The sequence below is a fragment of the Salvelinus namaycush genome, chromosome 26, assembly GCF_016432855.1.
Source record: "Salvelinus namaycush isolate Seneca chromosome 26, SaNama_1.0, whole genome shotgun sequence".
Lineage (NCBI taxonomy): Eukaryota > Metazoa > Chordata > Actinopteri > Salmoniformes > Salmonidae > Salvelinus > Salvelinus namaycush.
In genome coordinates, this window is record NC_052332.1 from 23,490,977 (window position 1) to 23,513,039 (window position 22,063).

Below are 22,063 nucleotides of genomic sequence, written 5' to 3' on the forward strand. Positions count from 1 at the left end.
AACATATTGATACAATAGTAGCTAAGATGTGGAGAAGCCTGTCCATAATATAGCACTTGTCTGTTTTTTTAACAACACTATCAACAAGGCACTAGAGGCCCTAGTTTTGTTGCACCTGGACTACTGTTCAGTCGTGTGGTCATGGTGCCACAAAGAGGGACTTAGGGAAATTGCAATTGACTCAGAACAAGGTAGCATGGCTGGTTCTTGGATGTACAGAGAGCTAACAATAATAATATGCATGTCAATCTCTCCTGGCTCAAAGTGGAGGAGATTGACTTCATCACTACTTCTTGACATGTTGAATGCACCGAGATGTCTGTTTGAACTACTGTCACACCGCTCAGACACCCATGCATACCCCACAAGAAATGCCTCCATAGGTCTTTTCACAGTCCCCAAGGCCAGAACAGACTATGGGAGGCGCACAGTGCTACATAGAGCCATGACTACATGGAACTCTCCCACATCAAGTAACTCATGCAAGCAGTAAAATTATTTTAAAAAACAGATAAAAATACACATTATGGAACAGCGGGGACTGTGAAGAGACACAAACACAGGCACTTGCACACACGTAGATTTTGTGTCGTAGATCTGTGGTAGTAGTGGCCTGAGGGCACACAATGTGTTGTGAATGTATTGTAATGTTTTAAAAATTGTATTACTGACAATTTTGCTGGACCCCAGGAATCCATAATAAATACAAATCAGAGCTTATCGCGTTACTAAATATTTTGCAGCTCATGTAACTCAATCTATACAATTTAGAGATTAGTTAGGTGTCAGAGAATATGCAGACAAGCAGCAAAACAAATGGCATCCTGGTGGATGGTATACAGGTATATGACCTTGGGTGTAGGCAGCAGTATGCATGGTGACAGAGTTAGATAGCAGACACATGCTATTTTTGGAGGTGTGTTGAAAGTGTTTCCTGTCACTTTTTCCATTGGTTATGTGTACAGCAAGAAACTAACCAACTGATAGCATATTGATAACTGATACACTTCTCCTGAATACATTTTTCCATTGTGGACAATAAAAGGGGGAAAGATCACTCAACTTAAAAACACATTTATTCACACTAATTTGCAAATACACAAAAATGTACGTTTGTATAGTGAACGAAGCAAGTTTGTACAATTCCAGTCCATTTCTCAGGGCAGGGATAGACCGTGTCCATCCTCACATATAATCCAGCATCTCTGTCTGCATCTCATTGTCACTCCCCTCTGAGGGATGAAACTCATCTTCCTCATTCTCCTCTTCATCATCCTCTCCACTTTCTGGGGTCTTTCGCCTGGTAATAGAACTCTCAGGTCCAGAAGAGTGTGGATCTGCAGAAAGCACAGATATACTGTATGATGGACTAAAACATTCATGATCCCCATAATTGATTAAAATCTTACAGCAACAAGTCAAAAGATACACACAAACTCACTTATTTAATGGATTCATTTCATTTATGGATTCAATTCATTTATGCACACGTTATCTAACATACTATACTGAACAAAAATATAAAACACAACATGTAAAGTGTTGGTCCCATGTTTCATGAGCTGAAATAAAAGATCACAGAAATGTTCCATACGTACAAAAACATTATTACTCTCAAATGCTGTGCACAAATTTGTTTAAATCCCTGTTAGTTAACATTTCTCCATTGCCAAGTTAATCCATCTACCTGACAGGTGTGGCATGTCAAGAAGCTGATTAAACAGCACGATCATTACACAGGCGCACCTTGTGCTGGGGACAAAAGGCCACTCGGAAATGTGCAGTTTGTCACACAACGCCACAGATGTCTCAAGTTGAGGGAGTGTGCAATTGGCATGCTGACTGCAGGAATGTCCAACCAGCTGTTGCCAGAATTTGTAATATTCATTTCTCTACAGTAACTTGCCTCCAATGTCATTTTAGAGAATTTGCAGTACGTCCAACTGGCCTCACAACAGCAGACCACGTGTATGGCGTCAAGTGGGCGAGATTTTTGCGGATGTCAACATTGTGAACAGAGTGCCCCATGGTGGCGGTGAAGTAATGGTATGGGCGCGGCCTAAGCTACAGACAACGAACACAACTGCATTCTAGCAATGGCAATTTGAATACACAGAGACCATGACGAGATCCTGAGGCCCTTGTCGTGCATGGGTCTGTGCATGATAATGCATGTCGCAATTAACTGTACACAATTCCTGGAAGCTGAAAATGTCCCAGTTCTTCCATGGCCTGCATACTCAGACATGTTACCCATTTAGCATGTTTTCACAGTGTACGACAGCGTGTTCCAGTTCCCGTCAATATTCAGCAACTTCGTACAGCCATTGAAGAGGAGTGGGACAACATAGTACAGGCCACAATCAACAGCCTGATCAACTCTATGCAAAGGAGATGTGTCGTGCTGCATGAGGCAAATGGTGGTCACATCAGATACAGACTGGTTTTCTGATCCATGCCCCTAAGGTATCTATGACCAACAGATGCATACAAACTCAGCAAAAATAGAAACGTCCTCTCACTGTCAACTGTGTTTATTTTCAGCAAACTTAACATGTGTAAATATTTGTATGAACAAAAGATTCAACATCTTTCTTATTTCACCTTTATTTAACCAGGTAGGCAAGTTGAGAACAAGTTCTCATTTACAACTGTGACCTGGTCAAGATAAAGCAAAGCAACACAAACAACAGAGTTACACAGGGAATAAACAAACATACAGTCAATAATACAGTAAAAAAAAGTCTATATACAGTGTGTGCAAATGAGGTAGGATAACGGAGGTAAGGCAATAAATAGGCCATAGTGGCGAAATAATTATAATATAGCAATTAAACACTGGCGTGATAGATGTGCAGAAGATGAGTGTACAAGTAGAGATACTGGGGTGCAAAGGAGCAAAAATAAATAAAATAGATAACAGTATGGGGATGAGGTAGTTGGATGGGCTATTTACAGATAGGCTATGTACAGGTGCAGTGATCTGTGAGCTGCTCTGACAGCTGGTGCTTAAAGCTAGTGAGGGAGATATGAGTCTCCAGCTTCAGAGATTTTTGCAGTTCTTTCCAGTCATTGGCAGCAGAGAACTGGAAGGCGGCCGAAGGAGGAATTGGCTTTGGGGGTGAACAGTGAAATATACCTGCTGGAGCGGGTGCTACGGGTGGGTGCTGCTATGGTGACCAGTGATCAAAGACTTATAGATGATGACCTGGAGCCAGTGGGTTTGGCGACGAATATGAAGCGAGGGCCAGCCAACGAGAGCATACAGGTCGCAGTGGTGGGTGGTATATGGGGCTTTGGTGACAAAACGGATGGCACTGTGATAAGTCAAGGATCGGTAGGATAGTCAGTTTTACGAGGGTGTTTGGCAGCATGATTGAAGGATGCTTTGTTGCGAAATAGGAAGCTGATTCTAGATGTAATTTTGGATTGGAGATGCTTAATGTGAGTCTCTCACTCTCTTAAGGAGAGTTTACAGTCTAACCAGTCACCTAGGTATTTGTAGTTGTCCACATATTCTAAGTCAGAACCGCCCAGAGTAGTGATGCTGGGCAGGCGGGCAGCGATCGGTTGAAGAGCATGCATTTAGTTTTACTTGCATTTAAGAGCAGTTGGAGGCCACGAAGGAGAGTTGTATGGCATTGAAGCTCGTCTGAAGGTTAGTTAACACAGTGTCCAAAGAAGGGCCAGAAGCATACAGAATGGTGTCGTCCCAGTAGAGGTGGATCAGAGAATCACCAGCAGCAAGAGCGACATCATTGATGTATTCAGAGAAGAGAGTCTGCCCGAGGATTGTACCCTGTGGCACCCCCATAGACTGTCAGAGGTCCGGAAAACAGGCCCTCCAATTTGACACACTGAGCTCTATCTGAGAAGTAGTTGGTGAACCAGGCGAGGCAGTCATTTGAGAAAACAAGGCTGTTTAGTCTGCCGATAAGAATGTGGTGATTGACAGAGTCGAAAGCCTTGTCCAGGTCGATGAATACGGCTGCACAGTAGTCTCTTATCGATGGCGGTTATGATATCGTTTAGTACCTTGAGCGTGGCTAAAGCCGGAAACCAGATTGCATAGCGGAGAAGGTACGGTGGGATTCGGAATGGTCGGTGATCTGTTTGTTAACTTGGCTTTCAAAGACTTTAGAAAGGCAGGGTAGGATAGATATAGGTCTGTAGCAGTTTGGGTCTAAAGTGTCTCCCCCTTTGAAGAGGGGGATGACCGCGGCAGCTTTCCAATCTTTGGGGATCTCAGACGATACGAAAGAGAGGTTGAACAGGCTAGTAATAGGGGTTGCAACAATTTCGGTGAATAATTTTAGAAAGAGAGAGTCTAGATTATCTAGCCCGGCTGATTTGTAGGGGTCCAGATTTTGCAGCTCTTTCAGAACATCAGCCATCTGGAACTGAGACAAACTGAACAAGTTCCACAGACATGTGACTAATAGAAATGGAATAATGTGTCCCTGAACAAAGGGGGGGGGGGGGGGGGGGGGTCAAAATCAAAAGTAACAGTCAGTATCTAGTGTGGCCACCAGCTGCATTAAGTACTGCAGTGCATCTCCTCCTCATGGACTGCACCAGATTTGCCAGTTCTTGCTGTAAGATGTTACCCCACTCTTCCACCAAGGCACCTGCAAGTTCCGGGACATTTCTGGGGGGAATGGCCCTAGCCCTCACCCTCCAAAACAACAGGTCCCAGCCGTGTTCAATGGGATTGAGATCCAGGCTCTTCGCTGGCCATGGCAGAACACTGACATTCATGTCTTGCAGGAAATTATGCACAGAACGATCAGTATTGCTGGTGGCATTGTCATGCTGGAGGGTCATGTCAGGGTGAGCCTGCAGGAAGGGTACCACATGAGGGAGGAGGATTGTCTTCCCTGTAACGTACAGCGTTGAGATTGCCTGCAATGACAACAAGCTCAGTCCGATGATGCTGTGACACACCGCCCCAGACCATGCCGGACCCTCCACCTCCAAATTGATCCCGTTCCAGAGTACAGGCCTCGGTGTAACATTCATTCCTTCGACAATAAACGCGAATTTGATCATCACCCCTGGTGAAACAAAACCGTGGCTCGTCAGTGAAGAGCACTTTTTGCCAGTCCTGTCTGGTCCAGCGACGGTGGGGTTGTGCCCATAGGCGACGTTTTTGCCGGTGATGTCTGGTGAGGAACTGCCTTACAACTGGCCTACAAGCCCTCAGTCCAGCCTCTCTCAGCCTATTGCGGACAGTCTGAGCACTGATGGAGGGATTGTGCATTCCTGGTGTAACTCGGGCAGTTGTTGCCATCCTGTAACTGTCTCGCAGGTGTGATGTTCAGATGTACCAATCCTGTGCAGATGTTGTTACACGTAGTCTGCCACTGCGAGGACGATCAGCTGTCCATTATGTAGCGCTGTCTTAGGCGTCTCACAGTACGGACATTGCAATTTATTGCTCTGGCCGCATCTGCAGTCCTCATGCCTCCTTGCAGCATGCCTAAGGCACGTTCACGCAGATGGGACGGGACCCTGGGCATCTTTCTTTTGGTGTTTTTCCAGAGTCAGTAGAAAGGCCTCTTTAGTGTCCTAAGTTTTCATAACTGTGACCTTAATTGCCTACCGTCTGTAAACTGTTACTATCTTAACGTCCGTTCCACAGATGCCTGTTCATTAATTGTTTCATCGAACAAGCATGAGAAACAGTGTTTAAACCCTTTACAATGAAGATCTGTGAAGTTATTTGGATTTTTACGAATTATCATTGAAAGACAGGGTCCTGAAAAAGGGATGTTTCTTTTTTTGATGAGTTTATGTATTCCCAGTTATGTGAAATCCATAGATTAGGGCCTAATGAATGTATTTCAATTGACTGATTTGAAACTGTTTGAAGTTGCCCGTTGCATTTATATTTTTCTTCAGTATAGATGCACTCATTGTGCCCACACTTGCACACCGGCAGTGGGGAAGTAACCAAAACCTCAGACAGACAGACTGTTGTGACCAGAGCTAGAGGAAAGTATTCTCATGGTGACTGGGCCTACAGTATGGTTAATCTTGGACCACACTAGTTCACTTCACATCAGCAATAGCGTTAGTAGGGTCGCTGAAGGTGTGGCCGAACCCCCTGGTCAGCGAACCGTTGAAGTTCAGATGGGTGAAATGGACATCGACTGTAGGCCTATAACCTCTCACATGAAGCATAACATAATATTAACTCCTGCTGAATTATGCATTTCTTGCAGTAAATTCATAAACCAAATGTTAATTTTGTCTCGGGAGCAGGAGTGTAGAAATGCTATCTTTTTCAGCAATATAAAAGCTGACAGTATTCCAACCAACCACATAAAATATGCATCCAAGTAGAACTTAATATTATCAGAAACAAGTTGGATCGTTTTCCCAGCCTTTCATTTCCTTAAAACCAGTCAAACTGAGGTTATTTGGAAATTTTGAACAGAAAATCTTTCCGCTATTTTAGAGTTATTGCATTTTCTCCCCAATCACTTAATGCCCTCGCTCCGTGAGAGAAGCAGGAATGAAAGAGAATCCGATCGATTTTACATTACTCGGGTGAGCAAGCCTTTATTTAGTCGTCTAGGGCAGGGTTTCACAAACTCGGTCCTGGGTTGTTGGTTTTTTTTTTGGAGGGGGGGGGGGGGCTGAGTTTTGGAAACTCTGGTCCAGGACAGGGAGAAATGGTAGAAGAGAAGCTGCATCTATTTAAATATAGGCAAGTTGAGTAAAAAAATTGCCTACCAAATGTCGGAAATGATATGCAAAAAAATATCTAAATTAGGCATAACAACTATTTTTCCTGCACTACATCTGAACATTAATAAAAAGCAGCTTGACCTATGAGAAAGACTGTAGTCATCACTTGTTGTGTATTGTAACAGTTTTATCCCTCCCCAGGGGGTTCTCCTTCAACTCTTATGAAAGAACTGCAATTCAACACACACTCAAAACCACCTAAACACCATTAAGTCAAACTCTGCCAGGTCGATCATAGGTGAATGCTGCACCAGTGTTAGAGAGAGAGGTCTCACCTGACCTCTTGGCACGGATAACCTGCTTGATCATAGAGGACATGATATCTCGGAGGTCATCAGAGGTGTGGGACAGACACCAGCCATCCCTCTCGTCACACTCCTCCTCCTGGCCATCGTTCCGACTGATCACGTTCCTTATGCTGAGCCAGGAGCAGGGTCATAACATTAGACACAAATGGACAACATGCAGAGACCTTTGCCACTGCAATTCCAAAGGAGATTGGTCCAAATATACAGTGCCTTCAGAAAGTATTCTCTCCCCTTGACTTTTTCCACATTTTGTTGTTACAGCTGGAATTTAAAATTGATTAACTTAAGATTATTTTTGTCACTGGCCTACACACCAAAACCCATAATGTCAAAGTGGAATTATGTTTTTCAAAATGTTTACAAATTACTTACAAACGAAAAGTTGAAATGTCTTGAGTCAATAAGTATTCAACCCCTTTGTTATGGCAAGCCTAAATAAGTTCAGGAGTAAACATTAGTTTAACAAGTCACATAAATAGCATGGACTCACTGTGTGCAATAATAGTGTTCAACATGATTTTTTAATGACTACCTCATCTCTGTACCCCACACACTCCAGAGTGGCGCAGCAGTCTAAGGCACTGCATCTTAGTGGTAGAGGTGTCACTAGACCCTGGTTCGATTCCAGGCTGTATCACAACCGGCCGTGATTGGGAGTCCCATAGGGAAGCACACAATTGGCCCAGCGTCATCCGGGTTAGGGTTTGGCCGGGGTAGGCAGTCATTGTAAATAAGAATTTGTTCTTAACTGACTTGCCTAGTTAAATAAAGGTTAAATACGAGAAAAAAAAACACAGATAATTGTTAGGTCCCTCAGTCGAGCAGTGAATTTCAAAACAGATTCAACCACAAAGATCAGGGAGGTTTTCCAAAGCCTCTCAAGGAAGGTCACCTATTGGTAGATGGGTAAAAAAAAAAGAAAAGCAGACAATGAATATCCTTTTGAGCATGGTAAAGTTATGAATTACACTTTTGATGGTGTATCAAAACACCCAGTCACTACAAGGATACAGGCATTGTTCCTAACTCAGTTGCCAGAGGGGAAGGAAACCGCTTAGGGATTTCACCATGTGGCCAATGGTGACTTTAAAACAGTTACAGGGTTTAATGGCTGTGTTCGGGGAAAACTGAAGATGGATCAACATTGTTGTTACTCTACAATTCTAACCTAATTGACAGAGTGAAAAGGAGGAAGCATGTACAGAACAAAATCAAATAAAAATCAAACCTTGCATCTCGTTTGCAACATGGCACTAAAGTAATACTGCAAAAATAATTAACTTTTTGTCCTGAATACAAAGTTTGGGACAAATCCAATACATTACAGAGTACCACTCTCCATATTTTCAAGCAGTGGCTGTTGCATCATGTTATGGGTATGCTTGTAATTGTTAAGGACTGGGGAGTTATTCCAGGAAAAAGAAAGAATGGAGCTAAGCACAGGCAAATTCCTAGAGGAAATCCTGCTTCAGTTTGCTTAACCAACAGACACTGGGAGATGAAATCACCTTTCAACAGGACAATAACCTAAAACACAACGTCAAACCTACACTGGAGTTGCTTCCCAAGAAGAATGTGCATAGTGTGGCCGAGTTACAGTTTTTACTTAAATCTACTTGAAAATCTATGACAAGACCTGAAAATGTTTATCTAGCAATGATCAACAACCAATTTGACAGAGCTTGAAGAATTTTGAAAATAATAAAAATGGGGAAATGTTGCACAATCCAGGTGTGGAAAGCACTTAGAGACTTACCCAGAAAGACTCACAGCTGTAATCAATGCCAAAGATGCGTCTACAAAGTACGGACCCAGGATTGTGAATACTTATGTAAATTAGATATTTCTGTATTTTTCCACAACAAAAAAATGTATGACTGTCATTATGGGGTATTGTGTGTAGATGGTTGAGAAAAATAATACATTTAATTCCTTTTGAATTCAGGCTGTAAAACAACAAAATGTGGAATAATTCAAGGGGTACGATTACTTGCTGAAGGCACTGTAGTTATGTTTAGAATCTATTAAATAAATCCATAGAAAGGTCCCTTGGGGGAAGGATGTTTGGCATACCTTAGAATAATTGATTAAGTTAGGCAATTTTTCACATTTTGGCCTTACACACACCTTATTTTAGACGCTACAACAATGACTCTGTAGATGCTAAAAACACATTATTGGTGTCATTTAAAATCTTACCGTGTGATCAAACCCATTTTATTTATTGAATTTATAGGCCAATCAGAGCTCTACTTTAGGATTGCATATTTAGTAAGTCACCAGCAGAGGGAGTTCCTTTGAATCCATTTTCCCATTCAATGTGTTGGTGTTGCTCATAAAATGTATCATAACTTCAAAAGTAGCAGAGAACCAACTCTGGAAATGTTATGCACTTGTAGAGTATATTGTTTAAAACAATATGCCAAAAAATGAAAATCAAAAAGGGTACCTAAGAAATGTAGGTTTATATTTTTAATGAACCATAAATTAATGTACAGAAATGGTATTCTTAATCTCAACACTACTCATATTTCAGAGCACACAGTACTGTTTCAAATGACACTAAGTCTGGCTTTGTAGCATCTATAGACTCATTGTTGTAGTGTCTTAAAGAAGACTTGGTAAGGCTAAAATGTTAAACATAATTATTTTGGATACAGATTTAAAAAAGGTATGCCAAACATCCTTTCCCCAAAGGACCTTTCTATGGATTTCATTTCAGGAAGATCAAAAACAAATATTTTTGGGCCAATCTCGTCTGGAATCACCCGTATACCATGTTGGATTTTACCTCTCCACATCCAGATCACAGAGCTGGTAGAACATCTGCCTGTGGGGGGGCAGGGTCCCATCTCGGAATATGTATGAGGAATCCTGGACAAACAGGAGACAGGGTAAAAGGAGGTTGGTATCTGAGGTCTTATTACTGTGACATTCTTGTTAGTACAGTATAATATGTATAGTGAGTAAGTCTTCAGTTCCTTACCTTGAGCTGGTATCTGGTTATATTAGCACTACGTCCACCAGCAGGGCCCTCGGGGGGTAAATCTGTCACATTAGCAGCCTGGGGCACTGAACAACAAAGAGGGACATTAGTGAGACAATCATCACTAATACACACGGACACACACACGTACGCATGCAAGCACAGACACAGTCACACACACCAGACATATGCCCAGTTACCCACCTGCTTTGTTAAGTGTGATTGGCAGGGTATAGTTGAAAGTGCTCCTCTTGGCCTTCACTGGCATGTCATTTATAGTATATCCTAAAGACAGTCACAGGGAGGAAAACACAGTCTCATAAAACAACGCATGATTAACAAAGGCTGTGGAATTAAATTGTCCCTCCAGATTAGATTGAACCAAACCTCCACCCTAACCCCACTCCTCACCGTGCTTGGTACTGCAGCGGATCCTGAAGTCCAGCACCTGGTATTTCTTGGCCTCTGGTGTCTTGCAAGGGTCGTAGCCAAATCTCACCCAGAGGCTCCTCCAGGGGCCTGTCACCTAGAGGATACACATATCAGATTTCAATGGAATTTGTATGGCAAATAAGAACAATGGGCTGTTCTGTTGACTCACTCAATGATTATATTGCGAGGACTCGTTCTGTTTTTCCTACTACACTTTTATTTAATATTCTATTGATCAAATAGATTTTTATGTTTGCGTCTTCTTTCTCTCTTGCCACCATCCACTTCTACTTCTCTCAAGAGGTTAATTTCAAGTCAAGTGAATTGAATAGGACATGGCATGTAAATAGAGAGATGCCCTATTTCCCTTTATTGACCCCCTGCTGGTCTGGGTCTGCTCACCATATAGATTAGTTAGGTGTCAGAGAATATGCAGACAGCCAAACAATTGGCATCCTGATGAATGGTATACAGGTATGTGACCTTGGGCTGTAGTATCCATGGTGACAGTTAGATAGCAGACATATGCTATTTTTGGAGGTGTGTTTCCTGTTGCTTTTTCCATTGGCTGGTCTAGGTCTCCTCACCATATAGTAGGCCATGATAGGGAGCAGCAGCTTCAGTTTATCAGGGTGGAGGTCCAGGTTGGCCTTGACCGCGTACCCGGACCAGATGGGCCGGCTCTCAAACATCTACACACAGTGTGGTTTGGGGAAAGTTAACAGAGGGTATATCAAAGCAATAGACTTAACATTTCCGATGTGTACATTTTCCATAGAAAAATACCATAGGAACATCCTTTGTACATGGTGATGTAAAAAAAAAAAATAGGTGGGCAGGTAACGCCAGTGATGTAGTTGAATTTTTTTAAATAATAAGTGGGTAAACTCTGATCACCGGTCACAGTGAAAGAAGTTACGCTCCCTATACTTTCAATGTACAGTACCAGTCAAAAGTTAACACACCTACTCAATCAAGGGTTTCTTTATTTTTAGTATTTTCTACATTGTAGAATAGTGAAGCATCAAAACTACACATGCGGAGATCATCCGTTCACCTACTCTGCGTCTCACAAAGACACGATGGTTTGAACCAAAAATCAGACCAAAGGACAGATTTCCACTGGTCTAATGTCCATTGCTCGTGTTACCTGGCCCAAGCAAGTCTCTTCTTATTGGTGTCCTTTAGCTGTGGTTTCTTTGCAGCAATTCAACCATAAAGGTCTGATTCAGTCTGCTCTGAACAGTTAATATTGAGATGTGTCTTACTTGAACTCTATGAAGTATTTACTTGGGCTGAAATTTCTGAGGCTGGTAACTTTAATGAACTTATCCTCTGCAGCAGAGGTAACTCTGGGTCTTCCTTTCCTGTGGCGGTCCTCATGAGAGCCAGTTTCATCATGGTGCTTGATGGTGTTTGCGACTGCACTTGAAATAACTCAATGTTCTTGATGATGGACTGTTGTTTCTCTTTGCCTATTTGAGCTGTTCTTGCCATAATATGGACAAGGTCTTTTACCAAATAGGGCTATCTTCTGTATACCAACCCTACCTTGTCACAACACAACTAATTGGCTCAAGCGCATTAAGGAAAGAAATTCCACAAATTAACATAAGGCACACCTGTTAATTGAAATGCATTCCAGGTGAATACCTCATGAAGCTGGTTGAGAGAATGCCAAGCGTGTGCAAAGCTGTCATCAAGGCAACAGGTGGCTACTTTGAAGAATCTCAAATATAAAATACATTTTGATTTGTTTAACACTTTTTTGGTTACTACATGATTACATATGTGTTATTTCATTGTTTGTCTTCACTATTATTCTACAATGTAGAAAACAGTAAAAATAAAGAAAAACCCTTGAATCAGTAGGTGTGTCCAAACTTTTGACTGGTACTGTATTTCTCAACAAAAGGTGGGTAAACTGTTGGGCAACAACAACAAAAAACTGTGTAAACTGTGTTCACCCTCCACTAGCACACTGGGTATCGTCATCAAGGTCTGAGAGTGTCCATTGTAATTCCATCTAAATCAGAGAGACCAAATACAAACTACCCTACAGGCTAACACTTAAGTAAACACTTGTCTTGAAATAGCATTAGAATTTAAAAAAATGCTCAAACAGAAAAAAATGCTATGTTCCTATGCATATGTGATTAACATAATAAAAAATTGTTTCAAACATGAGAACATCCCCCCTGATTTTGACTTCATGCAGTCTTCACAAGGGCTTGTGAATAAACCTCAGTAGCCCAATGCAAAGTATACTAACCTCCTTCAGTTGTTCCTCTGCCTTTATGTCACTGGGGTGAACACACACTCTCTTCCAGTTGACCTTGGCAGCCTCCATGGGCTCCGTGGGGATGTTCTGGTCGTTAAAAGTGAGGAAGATGGCATTATGAGGCCGACGGGCTCGACTCAAACCAATAAGATTATCCCTGGAGACTGTTGGGGGACAATGGCCTTCTCTGCACAGAAGACACAAGACCACAATGGTTTAGCTAATAACCCTTATGGGTTGGCCAATGGCCAAATCTATTAGCACCTGCATCTTTATAACTAAATAAGGGGCTTCCTGTCTTGCTCCTCTTGTTGAACACACCATTTTGTAAAGTTTATGTTGTTGGGAATTCCTACGCATAATTGCTGACACAAATGTTGACTTCCATTTGCATATTTGTTTCTGAGCTGAACACACTACCTCTGAGGAGGGTGAAACTGTGTAGTGTAACACTGCTCCAATGCCCCTGCTTACTTGTGTTGGATTTCAGGTCGGTAGTTATAGTCCACAGCACTGTCCAGGCGAGAGAAGATGGGTGGAGGAAGGAAGAGGGGCACAGGCTGCTCAAAGAACTCATTATTCTCTGGTTTACGCAAGATGATCTTATCGTAGAGGGATGTGTGTGAGCCGTCCTTTGCTGAATGCACTGCAAGATACTGGAAGTCTGCCATCCCTGCAACAATTAACAATATACACTGAGTGTACAAACATTAAGAACACCTTCCTAATATTGAGCAGCGCAACCCACCCCGGCCTAAACCGGATTTGTCGTAAGCATTCTACAGGGATGCTGGCCCAGGTTTTAGTCCAATGCTTCCCACAGTTGTGTCAAGTTGGCTCGAAATCCTTTGGGTGGTGGACCATTCTTGATACACACAGGAAGCTGTTGAGAGTGAAAAACCCAGCAGTGTTGTAGTTCTTGACACATACCTACGACCATACCCCCGTTCAAGGGCACTAAAATCTGTTGTCTTGCACCTTCAACCTCAATTGAGACATACAATCCGTCTCAAGGCTTAAAATTCCTTCTTTAACCCATCTCCTCCTCTTCATCTACACTCACTGAAGTGGATTTAACAAGTGACATCAATAAGGGATCATAGCTTTAGCCTGGATTCACCTGGTCAGTCTGCCATGGAAAGAGCAGGTGTTGTTAATGTTTTGTACACTCAGTGTACAACTTACATCAACAACAAATACACAATTAAGAGTAATAGCAGCACAGATCAGAGTAGGGAGGCAATGGGAAGCAATCATAAAGGGGTCACAGACACTCAAGTGTTTGAAGTTTAAGAAGTTGAACCTTGGAATTTGTATGTTGTCCCGATGACACCCAGGATGTCCATGTTGATTTGGGCTTCCTTGGGGTTGCCTTTACGCACCCTCCTTTTCATGCGCAGCAGCAGGTTGGTGGAGGGGTAACGGTTTCCACAGACAGGGTGACAGAACGGGTCCTGGGGACGAAAGCGAAGTTCCAACCGTCTGCTGGGGTCAGCATAGGTCTGTGGAGAAGCACTTCCTTTTTAGTTCATCATCATTATTATGAACAACGCAAAGTGGTGAATTATGGGAACAACAACATGTGAGTAGGTATGTATGTCTGAAGTAGCTAGCACCTGTTACCTACAGTAAACTAATATGATGTGAATGATCAAAAGTATCATTAAAACATGTCGCTAGCTAGTTATATATATATATATAGATGTGGGTTTTTCACTCTCAACAGCTTACTGTGTGTATCATATATATATATATATAACTAGCTAGCGACATGTTTTAATGAGAAATGTATATATATATATATATATATGAATAAACATTGCAAGCAGAGTAACGTAGCTAGCAAGTGACTAGTCGCGCATGCGCTGATCGGCGTGTGTAGCTAGCTAGAATTGCTGGCTCACCTTGGACATCCCTTGTATACCCCCAATACTTTCCAGCATCTTGTCCACATTGGAGATAATACCTGGATATTCCACACAGACGAGTTTATTGTCCTCTGATAGGGAAAGAGTCGACGAACTCTCAGGCACAACACTGGCAGTGAACGTCTCATCACTTGTGCTGCCCGAGACAGACTGGCGCGTGCCGGTTATCTCTTTCATTGTAAAATTCAAATCGTCTAACCCGGATGCTGCCATCTCACCTTTAGATAAATAACTGTCACAGTTTGAGTTGATTGCGTTATTTGAATGCACTTAAGTTGACTAATTAGCGAAACAATTTACAGATTAAAGTGTGGTTTTCTGGTTCGTAAAAAGCTCAAACATTTTGACCAATAAATCCCTACGGGTGGAAACAATTGGACGTGTTTATAGTTCCGGCCGGCCAGAGAGAATGATTAGACTTGACGAATATAGGCTATGGAAGAAGCATGTTTGATGTCAGCCACAATATTTAGTTTATCCATATAAACCCCTTAGGCTATATTCAGCCAGGTCTAATAATTCTCACTACGGTCAGTATTATGCGTGATCCTTGGAACAGCCCAAACTAGATCTGAAGTCTAAGCAATTTCAAGCCAGAAGGGGGCAGGAGAGACAGACTAGTGTAACGAGTCTGTACTGCAAGAAAAAGGCTATACAATTAAGTTAAGGTCAGGTTTTGGTTTAAGCATCAGGTGTGTGTCCTTGTAGTCTCTCTCGTGTTGCTAACAGCTTAGTTTCCTTCACCTACCCCATACTGGGCTTAAACCAGTGATCCTCTACTTGACATTCCAACAGGTTGAACCACCTGAAAGCTATCAACTGGATGGCTCCATCCAGAACATTTCAAGCTAGCTGTGGAGTGAGTGTATGGCACGTTCTTAATTGCGTTACACTAGCAACAAGTCAAAAGGACAAGTCCACCACTTAATAAACAGTTATTATGCTTTTAATATATATGCGATAAAGACTTCGTACACATTTTGATGTTTTATCGTTTTTGTTAGTCATACTGCACGATTCCTCGGACAGAAAGATGGCGGCGATATCTTACGAGCTCCAACCCAACTTTGCTATTAAGTGACTTTTTTCGTGTTTAGGTGGGCCATCTGGTACTCACTTCCGGTGTGCTCCCACGCAAGTCAAGTACTGTACTTTGGTAAAAAGACAAATAAGGTTCCGTTTGCAACACTGATGTAAAAATGGTATCCACAAGTTAATTTGACTCTGGGGAAGTAGATAAAGAGCCTAACTGCCAAAATCCTGAAATCTCCCTTTAATGTATACTTCTGTCTTACACATAAAATTGAAATGTTTGGATATTGTCTCAGATTGATAAAGCCACTTGTAATTTGCCTCACCCTATTGATACAACTGCTATATCAGTTGTATCACCATTTTAAAAGTTTACTTTATGCTAAACTCCAATTTGGGATCCTGCCCCCAGGGTTTCCTTGTTATTTAGAAAAGGAGTGATCTGGTCTTGCTGTTAGGAACTTTGAAACAGTGGTTTGTGCATTTGTATCATGTCCTCCCCCCTCAAGTGGTGTAATTTGTATAATCTCATAACATCCTCCATCAGAAAGAGAGAATCTGATTCTACAGAGGAGAAGTAATATTAGATCAGCAAAGCAAGTTGTGTTAGAATATGTTGGAAAGGCCTACAATTTAGCAATGTTCTATTTAGTGATAGACATTTCTGTTTACTTTTGAAAAATCCGACTTCTGTGCCTTAAGGGCAATATAAGATAATATGATGTGACTCAAGATAAACAGTATATGTTTTCCATTGGCTTCTTGTTTTTTTTGTAGGCTTGATGATGGCTGGTGTCCTTCTGATAGTCAAGTCGTGAAACTTTTGTTTTGACATCCTGTTTCAGTTTTACCACTTTAGATCCATTCCAACACAGTCACAGTGTATATTACAAATAACTACATTTCACTCCATCCCCTGAAATGGAGAGGAATTTGGTGTGTAACAGCTATTTGAATAAGAACCCTAGTGCCATGCTTTTCTAGAGTAGAGCCAGATAAGGCATTTGTGCTTCCTGAGTCGGGACGTATTATGAAGTTCTGTGCTTTGCGGGAGATGATGAGACAGCAGAAGAGGTCATGCTGGGAGAAACAATTTGTCATGTGGTGTGGTGGAGCCGGGGTGTCACACGGAGTGGGATCTAGCACCTCTGTCTATTGGTCCGTGCTCCTGTGTCTCCCAGATTACGGCTGTGTTGGGTGCTATCTCTGTGGAGGGACTGTTCACTCCTCCCTGTCGAGACTCTGGCATGTTTCCGACCGTTACAGTGTGGGGCAGCCATGATAAGACTATCATACACCCACCATTGCCCGGCTTGCCCAGCAAGGCCTGCTGCATAGCCCCAGATTTCACCCTCTCTCTTTCCACCTCTTTCTCTATATCTCTTTTTAATTTTCACTCTCTTTCCTGGTTGACCCTGCTCAGTCCTTCTCACTCCTTTTTCAACTTCTCTCCCTTCCCTTCCCTCTCTCCTCTTCTCTCTCTCAGTGCATCATGTGCAGTCAGAAGCCCATGCTTTGCAGCTGATTGTGTGGCGGTTGGAAAGGCAAAGCCATTTTTGGATGATGAACTGCCTCAGAGCTGCAGCGAAGATGGCTGCTGCCATTATTGTCATTCTGATCCACTACACTCTTCCCCCTGCTAACTGTCATTCAAATGGTATCACCAGCCCGCCACTCTCATGTGATCAGAGACCTACTTCCTGTGTTTAGGCAAATGGAAGAAAGCTGCCTCAGTTTGGCTTCTTCTTTAGTTCACTAGTCCAATAGCATTGAGAGTCAAGGCTAAACATAAACATGTAAACGTCAAATAAATTTATCAAAAGGATGATATGAATGTTGTATTAGCAAAAGTAGATCAAATCAAGCTTCATGCCTCTTCAATGTTTTACCTCTTCAGCTTTCCCAGCTAGGTTCTGGAGAAGAGCATGACTTTACCTCTAATTTGACGCTTTACACAAACAAATACACCACTCCCTGGATTTAAATAATGATTGCCTTTTATCTTCTCTTCTTTGGTAATCTGCGTGTGTTAGACTTGGCCTGGTCACTCCTCTCCTTCTCTGTCTCTTCTCTATCTCATACCATCCAGTACCTGGCTCTGAGGTCATAAACATGGATGATAGGGTTCTTTGTCCTTCAGTTGATTTGGAGCGGGGCAGTTCATGTAGCTAGGGGTGTGTAACTTAAAAATATATATATATTGTCAATTAATACTTTCCATGGACTTTCTATGTCAAGCATTGCTAACTGTAAATATAATACTATATGTCTGTACATCGATGTTATAGCTTCCATTGCTTGAAATAGTAAATACTCAGTGTATGCTAATTAAAGTAGTACATAAAATAGTACATATTTCTTAAGATAGAGCAGCCCATGGGAGATATCCGTTCTTCAACATGTCTCCCCTAGCTTTTAGCCTCGGGCTGGCACACCTTTCCACCTTCCAACCCTTTACCAGGGCACAGACCAGGGATATTTTGCATACTCATTTGCAAGACAAATTTAAATTCATCTTCTGGCCTACTCTACCTGTGTGTGTGTGTATGTGAGTGTGTGAGTGTGTGTGTGTGTGAGTGCTTGGTATGGTTAGATTAAGAGTGTGTGCAGATGTGTGCCATGATTTTCTTGTGCTTTACAGGGTCTTGGCTGGGTGGAACAGATTTTGAGTTTTTTTCTTGTTTTCTGTTAATGTGTTTGTCAGTGTTAAGTCGGTTTCTGGTATCTGATTCCTCCACAAGCTTGCTGGCAAGGCAGCAGGCATGGGCCGTTAGACGAATTAGTGCTGCACAATTGAAAAGAAAGCAGTTTGCTTTGTTGATTTCACCTTTTGTTTCATTATCTTGTAGTTAAAAAAATTAAATAAAAAAATGAGGGGAAAATAATTTGTCTTGATTTAGCTTAAGTTTGTTGTTGAGCTGGAAGTGTTTAAAGATGTTAATTTTATCTTTACTTTGAGTGGACAGTTTAACATTGAAGTTCTAGAGAAACGTACAGTTTAGTTCTTTGAAGGATTAGGATGCCACTGTGCCCCAGGCCGGCACAGGAGATGCAAATGAAGAGGGGGAGGAGAGAGAGAGAGCATAAAAGCATACAATAATTAATATATGCTATTGAGACGTTACTATATTGTGCTGTTTTAATTAAAACCCTGCGTTGTGTTGTACTAAATGATAAGAAGCACAGACACACACCTGTATGCGAATGTTGAAAAGGGAAGTTCAGCTCAGGTGCGTGTGGGTGGACCTGGTCCCCTAATTTCCCCAGTTTCCCCCCAGGCTACAGTCTGGGCCCCACCCCTCCAATGCAGGACCCATGTCCTGTTTGTTTAGGCCCGCTCGTCCTGCTCCTCTCTCTGCCATTGGCTGCCTGTGCAGCATTTTGTTTTGCTCTGTACCCTCACACCAGGATGCAACCCTAACTGTTTCTCCTGAGCACAACGGACCCTGTTGCCTGGGTTATATAAACACTCATTTGCATGGCACCACAGATTTGTTTACCAACTGTACCAGACAGTGGACAGGATGTATGTTTCATTCCGCACCTAGACACTGATTTCTGTAACAAACCCGCAACATAAACTCATACTGCTGTTGTGACCATGTACGGGTGTTTTATTTTTCACCTACTGATTTAACTCAGGTTGAAATAAAAAAAATTAGGCAAATCTGGAACCCTCCAAACAGGATTTCCGGAACACCAGGGAATTTATTGAAAGTTCATGGAATTCTTCTACCCTGCAGCATAAAGTGGGAATTTAATATATTTTTGTTAGAAATTAGCAAACAGTTGTGGACAGTGGTAGGTCTAAAACCTCAAAACCTGATTCAACCCATAGTTGTACTTGGCCAGCTACTTATACAGTATTTGATAACAGATTTTACTAAGAAATGGTCTGATTTGACTAACAGCTTAAATGGCCTAACTGGATTTGGTGTTTGAGGAAGGTGTTGTGTCTTCATGAGAAGTGCAATGTGTATGTCAAAGCAAACCTGTCAGAATGGATGGGTGTGGTACGGTCACAACTTGCAGACTTGTTTACGTGCTGCTGTGCGTTTTGTTGCCAACCCTACTTTGCTACCTGACAACTTTACGGTTTTTACTTTTTAATTACCGTTTATATTTTTAGTTTTTCCCTCACTCAACTTTTTTCCATTCAACTTTTTCACTCCGGACGTTTGATCTGGACATGGTTCGCCAGGACTTCCAGCAGCTGAAGCTAAGTAGTAACATTAACATGATGCCTTCTACTTGCAGTCGCTGTAATCATAATATACAGGAGAACGATCGCCTTGCGGCGAGGATAGCTGTGCTGCAAGCCCAGCTTCAGACGCAATCGTTAGGCAAGGGTAATTTCAGTGTAGGAAAGGAGGAAACAGCGTCTGTGCCACCAATAAGTACAGATAGTAACGTTAGTATAAATCCCCTCGCACAGTCCCCGCAGCCGGACAACTTTCTCATGGCTTCTGGAGGGAAATGCTGTAGGAATGCTCAACTGGTGTCGCTCATTCAGCCGACAGAAACTTTCAACCTGTTCTCCCCATTAAGCAGCGAGTCGGAGTCAGAGGCCGAGCCTTCTCTGGTCTCTACTCCTCCCGTTACGGGGTCTGAGACGCTGAAGGCTCCCACCATTAGCTCTGACAAATTGAAAACCCTAGTCATTGGCGACTCCATTACCCGCAGTATTAGACTTAAAACGAATCATCCAGCGATCATACACTGTTTACCAGGGGGCAGGGCTACCGACGTTAAGGATAATCTGAAGATAGTGCTGACTAAAGTTAAAACTGGCGAGTATAGAGATATTGTTATCCACGTCGGCACCAACGATGTTAGGATGAAACAGTCAGAGGTCACCAAGTGCAACATAGCTTCAGCGTGTAAATCAGCTAGAAAGATGTGTCGGCATCGAGTAATTGTCTCTGGCCCCCTCCCAGTCAGGGGGAGTGATGAGCCCTACAGCAGAGTCTCACAACTCAATCGCTGGTTGAAAACTGTTTTCTGCCCCTCCCAAAAGATAGAATTTGTAGATAATTGGCCCTCTTTCTGGGACTCACCCACAAACAGGACCAAGCCTGGCCTGTTGAGGAGTGACGGAATCCATCCTAGCTGGAGGGGTGCTCTCATTTTATCTACGGACATAGACAGGGCTCTAACTCCCCTAGCTCCAGAATGAAATAGGGTGCAGGCCAGGCAGCAGGCTGTTAGCCAGCCTGCCAGCTTAGTGGAGTCTGCCACTAGCACAGTCAGTGTAGTCAGCTCAGCTATCCCCATTGAGACTGTGTCTGTGCCTCGACCTAGGTTGGGCAAAACTAAACATGGCGGTGTTCGCCTTAGCAATCTCACTAGAATAAAGACCTCTATTCCTGCCATTATTGAAAGAGATCGTGATACCTCACATCTCAAAATAGGGCTACTTAATGTTAGATCCCTCACTTCAAAGGCAGTTATAGTCAATGAACTAATCACTGATCATAATCTTGATGTGATTGGCCTGACTGAAACATGGCTTAAACCAAATGAATTTACTGTGTTAAATGAGGCCTCACGTCCTGGTTACACTAGTGACCATACCCCCTGCGCATCCCGCAAAGGCGGAGGTGTTGCTAACATTTACGATAGCAAATTTCAATTTACAAAAAAAAACGGCGTTTTCGTCTTTTGAGCTTCTAGTCATGAAATCTATGCAGCCTACCCAATCACTTTTTATAGCTACTGTTTACAGGCCTCCTGGGCCATATACAGCGTTCCTCACTGAGTTCCCTGAATTCCTATCGGACCTTGTAGTCATAGCAGATAATATTCACATTTTTGGTGACTTTAATTTTCACATGGAAAAGTCCACAGACCCACTCCAAAAGGCTTTCGGAGCCATCATCGACTCAGTGGGTTTTGTCCAACATGTCTCTGGACCTACTCACTGCCACAGTCATACTCTGGACCTAGTTTTGTCCCGTGGAATAAATGTTGTGGATGTTTTTCCTCATAACCCTGGACTATCGGACCACCATTTTATTACGTTTGCAATCGCAACAAATAATCTGCTCAAACCCCAACCAAGGAGCATCAAAAGTCGTGCTATAAATTCTCAGACAACCCAAAGATTTCTTGATGCCCTTCCAGACTCCCTCTGCCTACCCAAGGACGTCAGAGGACAAAAATCGGTTAACCACCAAACTGAGGAACTCAATTTAACCTTGCGCAATACCCTAGATGCAGTTGCACCCCTAAAAACTAAAAACATTTGTCATAAGAAACTAGCTCCCTGGTATGCAGAAAATACCCGAGCTCTGAAGCAAGCTTCCAGAAAATTGGAACGGAAATGGCGCCACACCAAACTGGA

At 42.5% G+C, this 22,063-nt stretch overlaps 1 protein-coding gene across 2 annotated transcripts; it reads right to left on the reverse strand.

The window, feature by feature from the left end:
- Positions 1-1,058: 1,058 nt before the first annotated feature.
- On the reverse strand, positions 1,059-15,036 carry LOC120021375 (general transcription factor 3C polypeptide 5-like). Of its 2 annotated transcripts, none has more exons than XM_038965117.1 (11): positions 14,665-15,036; positions 14,064-14,262; positions 13,235-13,433; positions 12,752-12,947; positions 11,067-11,171; positions 10,459-10,573; positions 10,252-10,332; positions 10,048-10,133; positions 9,853-9,935; positions 7,029-7,171; positions 1,059-1,337 (listed from the first exon to the last, which is right to left on the reverse strand). In XM_038965117.1, the coding sequence occupies exons 1-11, from the start codon at positions 14,899-14,901 to the stop codon at positions 1,186-1,188; spliced, it is 1,596 nt and encodes a 531-aa protein (XP_038821045.1). In that variant the 5' UTR covers positions 14,902-15,036; the 3' UTR covers positions 1,059-1,185. The 2 variants fall into 2 exon arrangements, with proteins under 2 accessions (XP_038821045.1, XP_038821046.1); XM_038965118.1 differs by having other exon boundaries at positions 1,211-1,337; positions 7,034-7,171.
- Between the last annotated feature and the right edge of the window lie 7,027 nt (positions 15,037-22,063).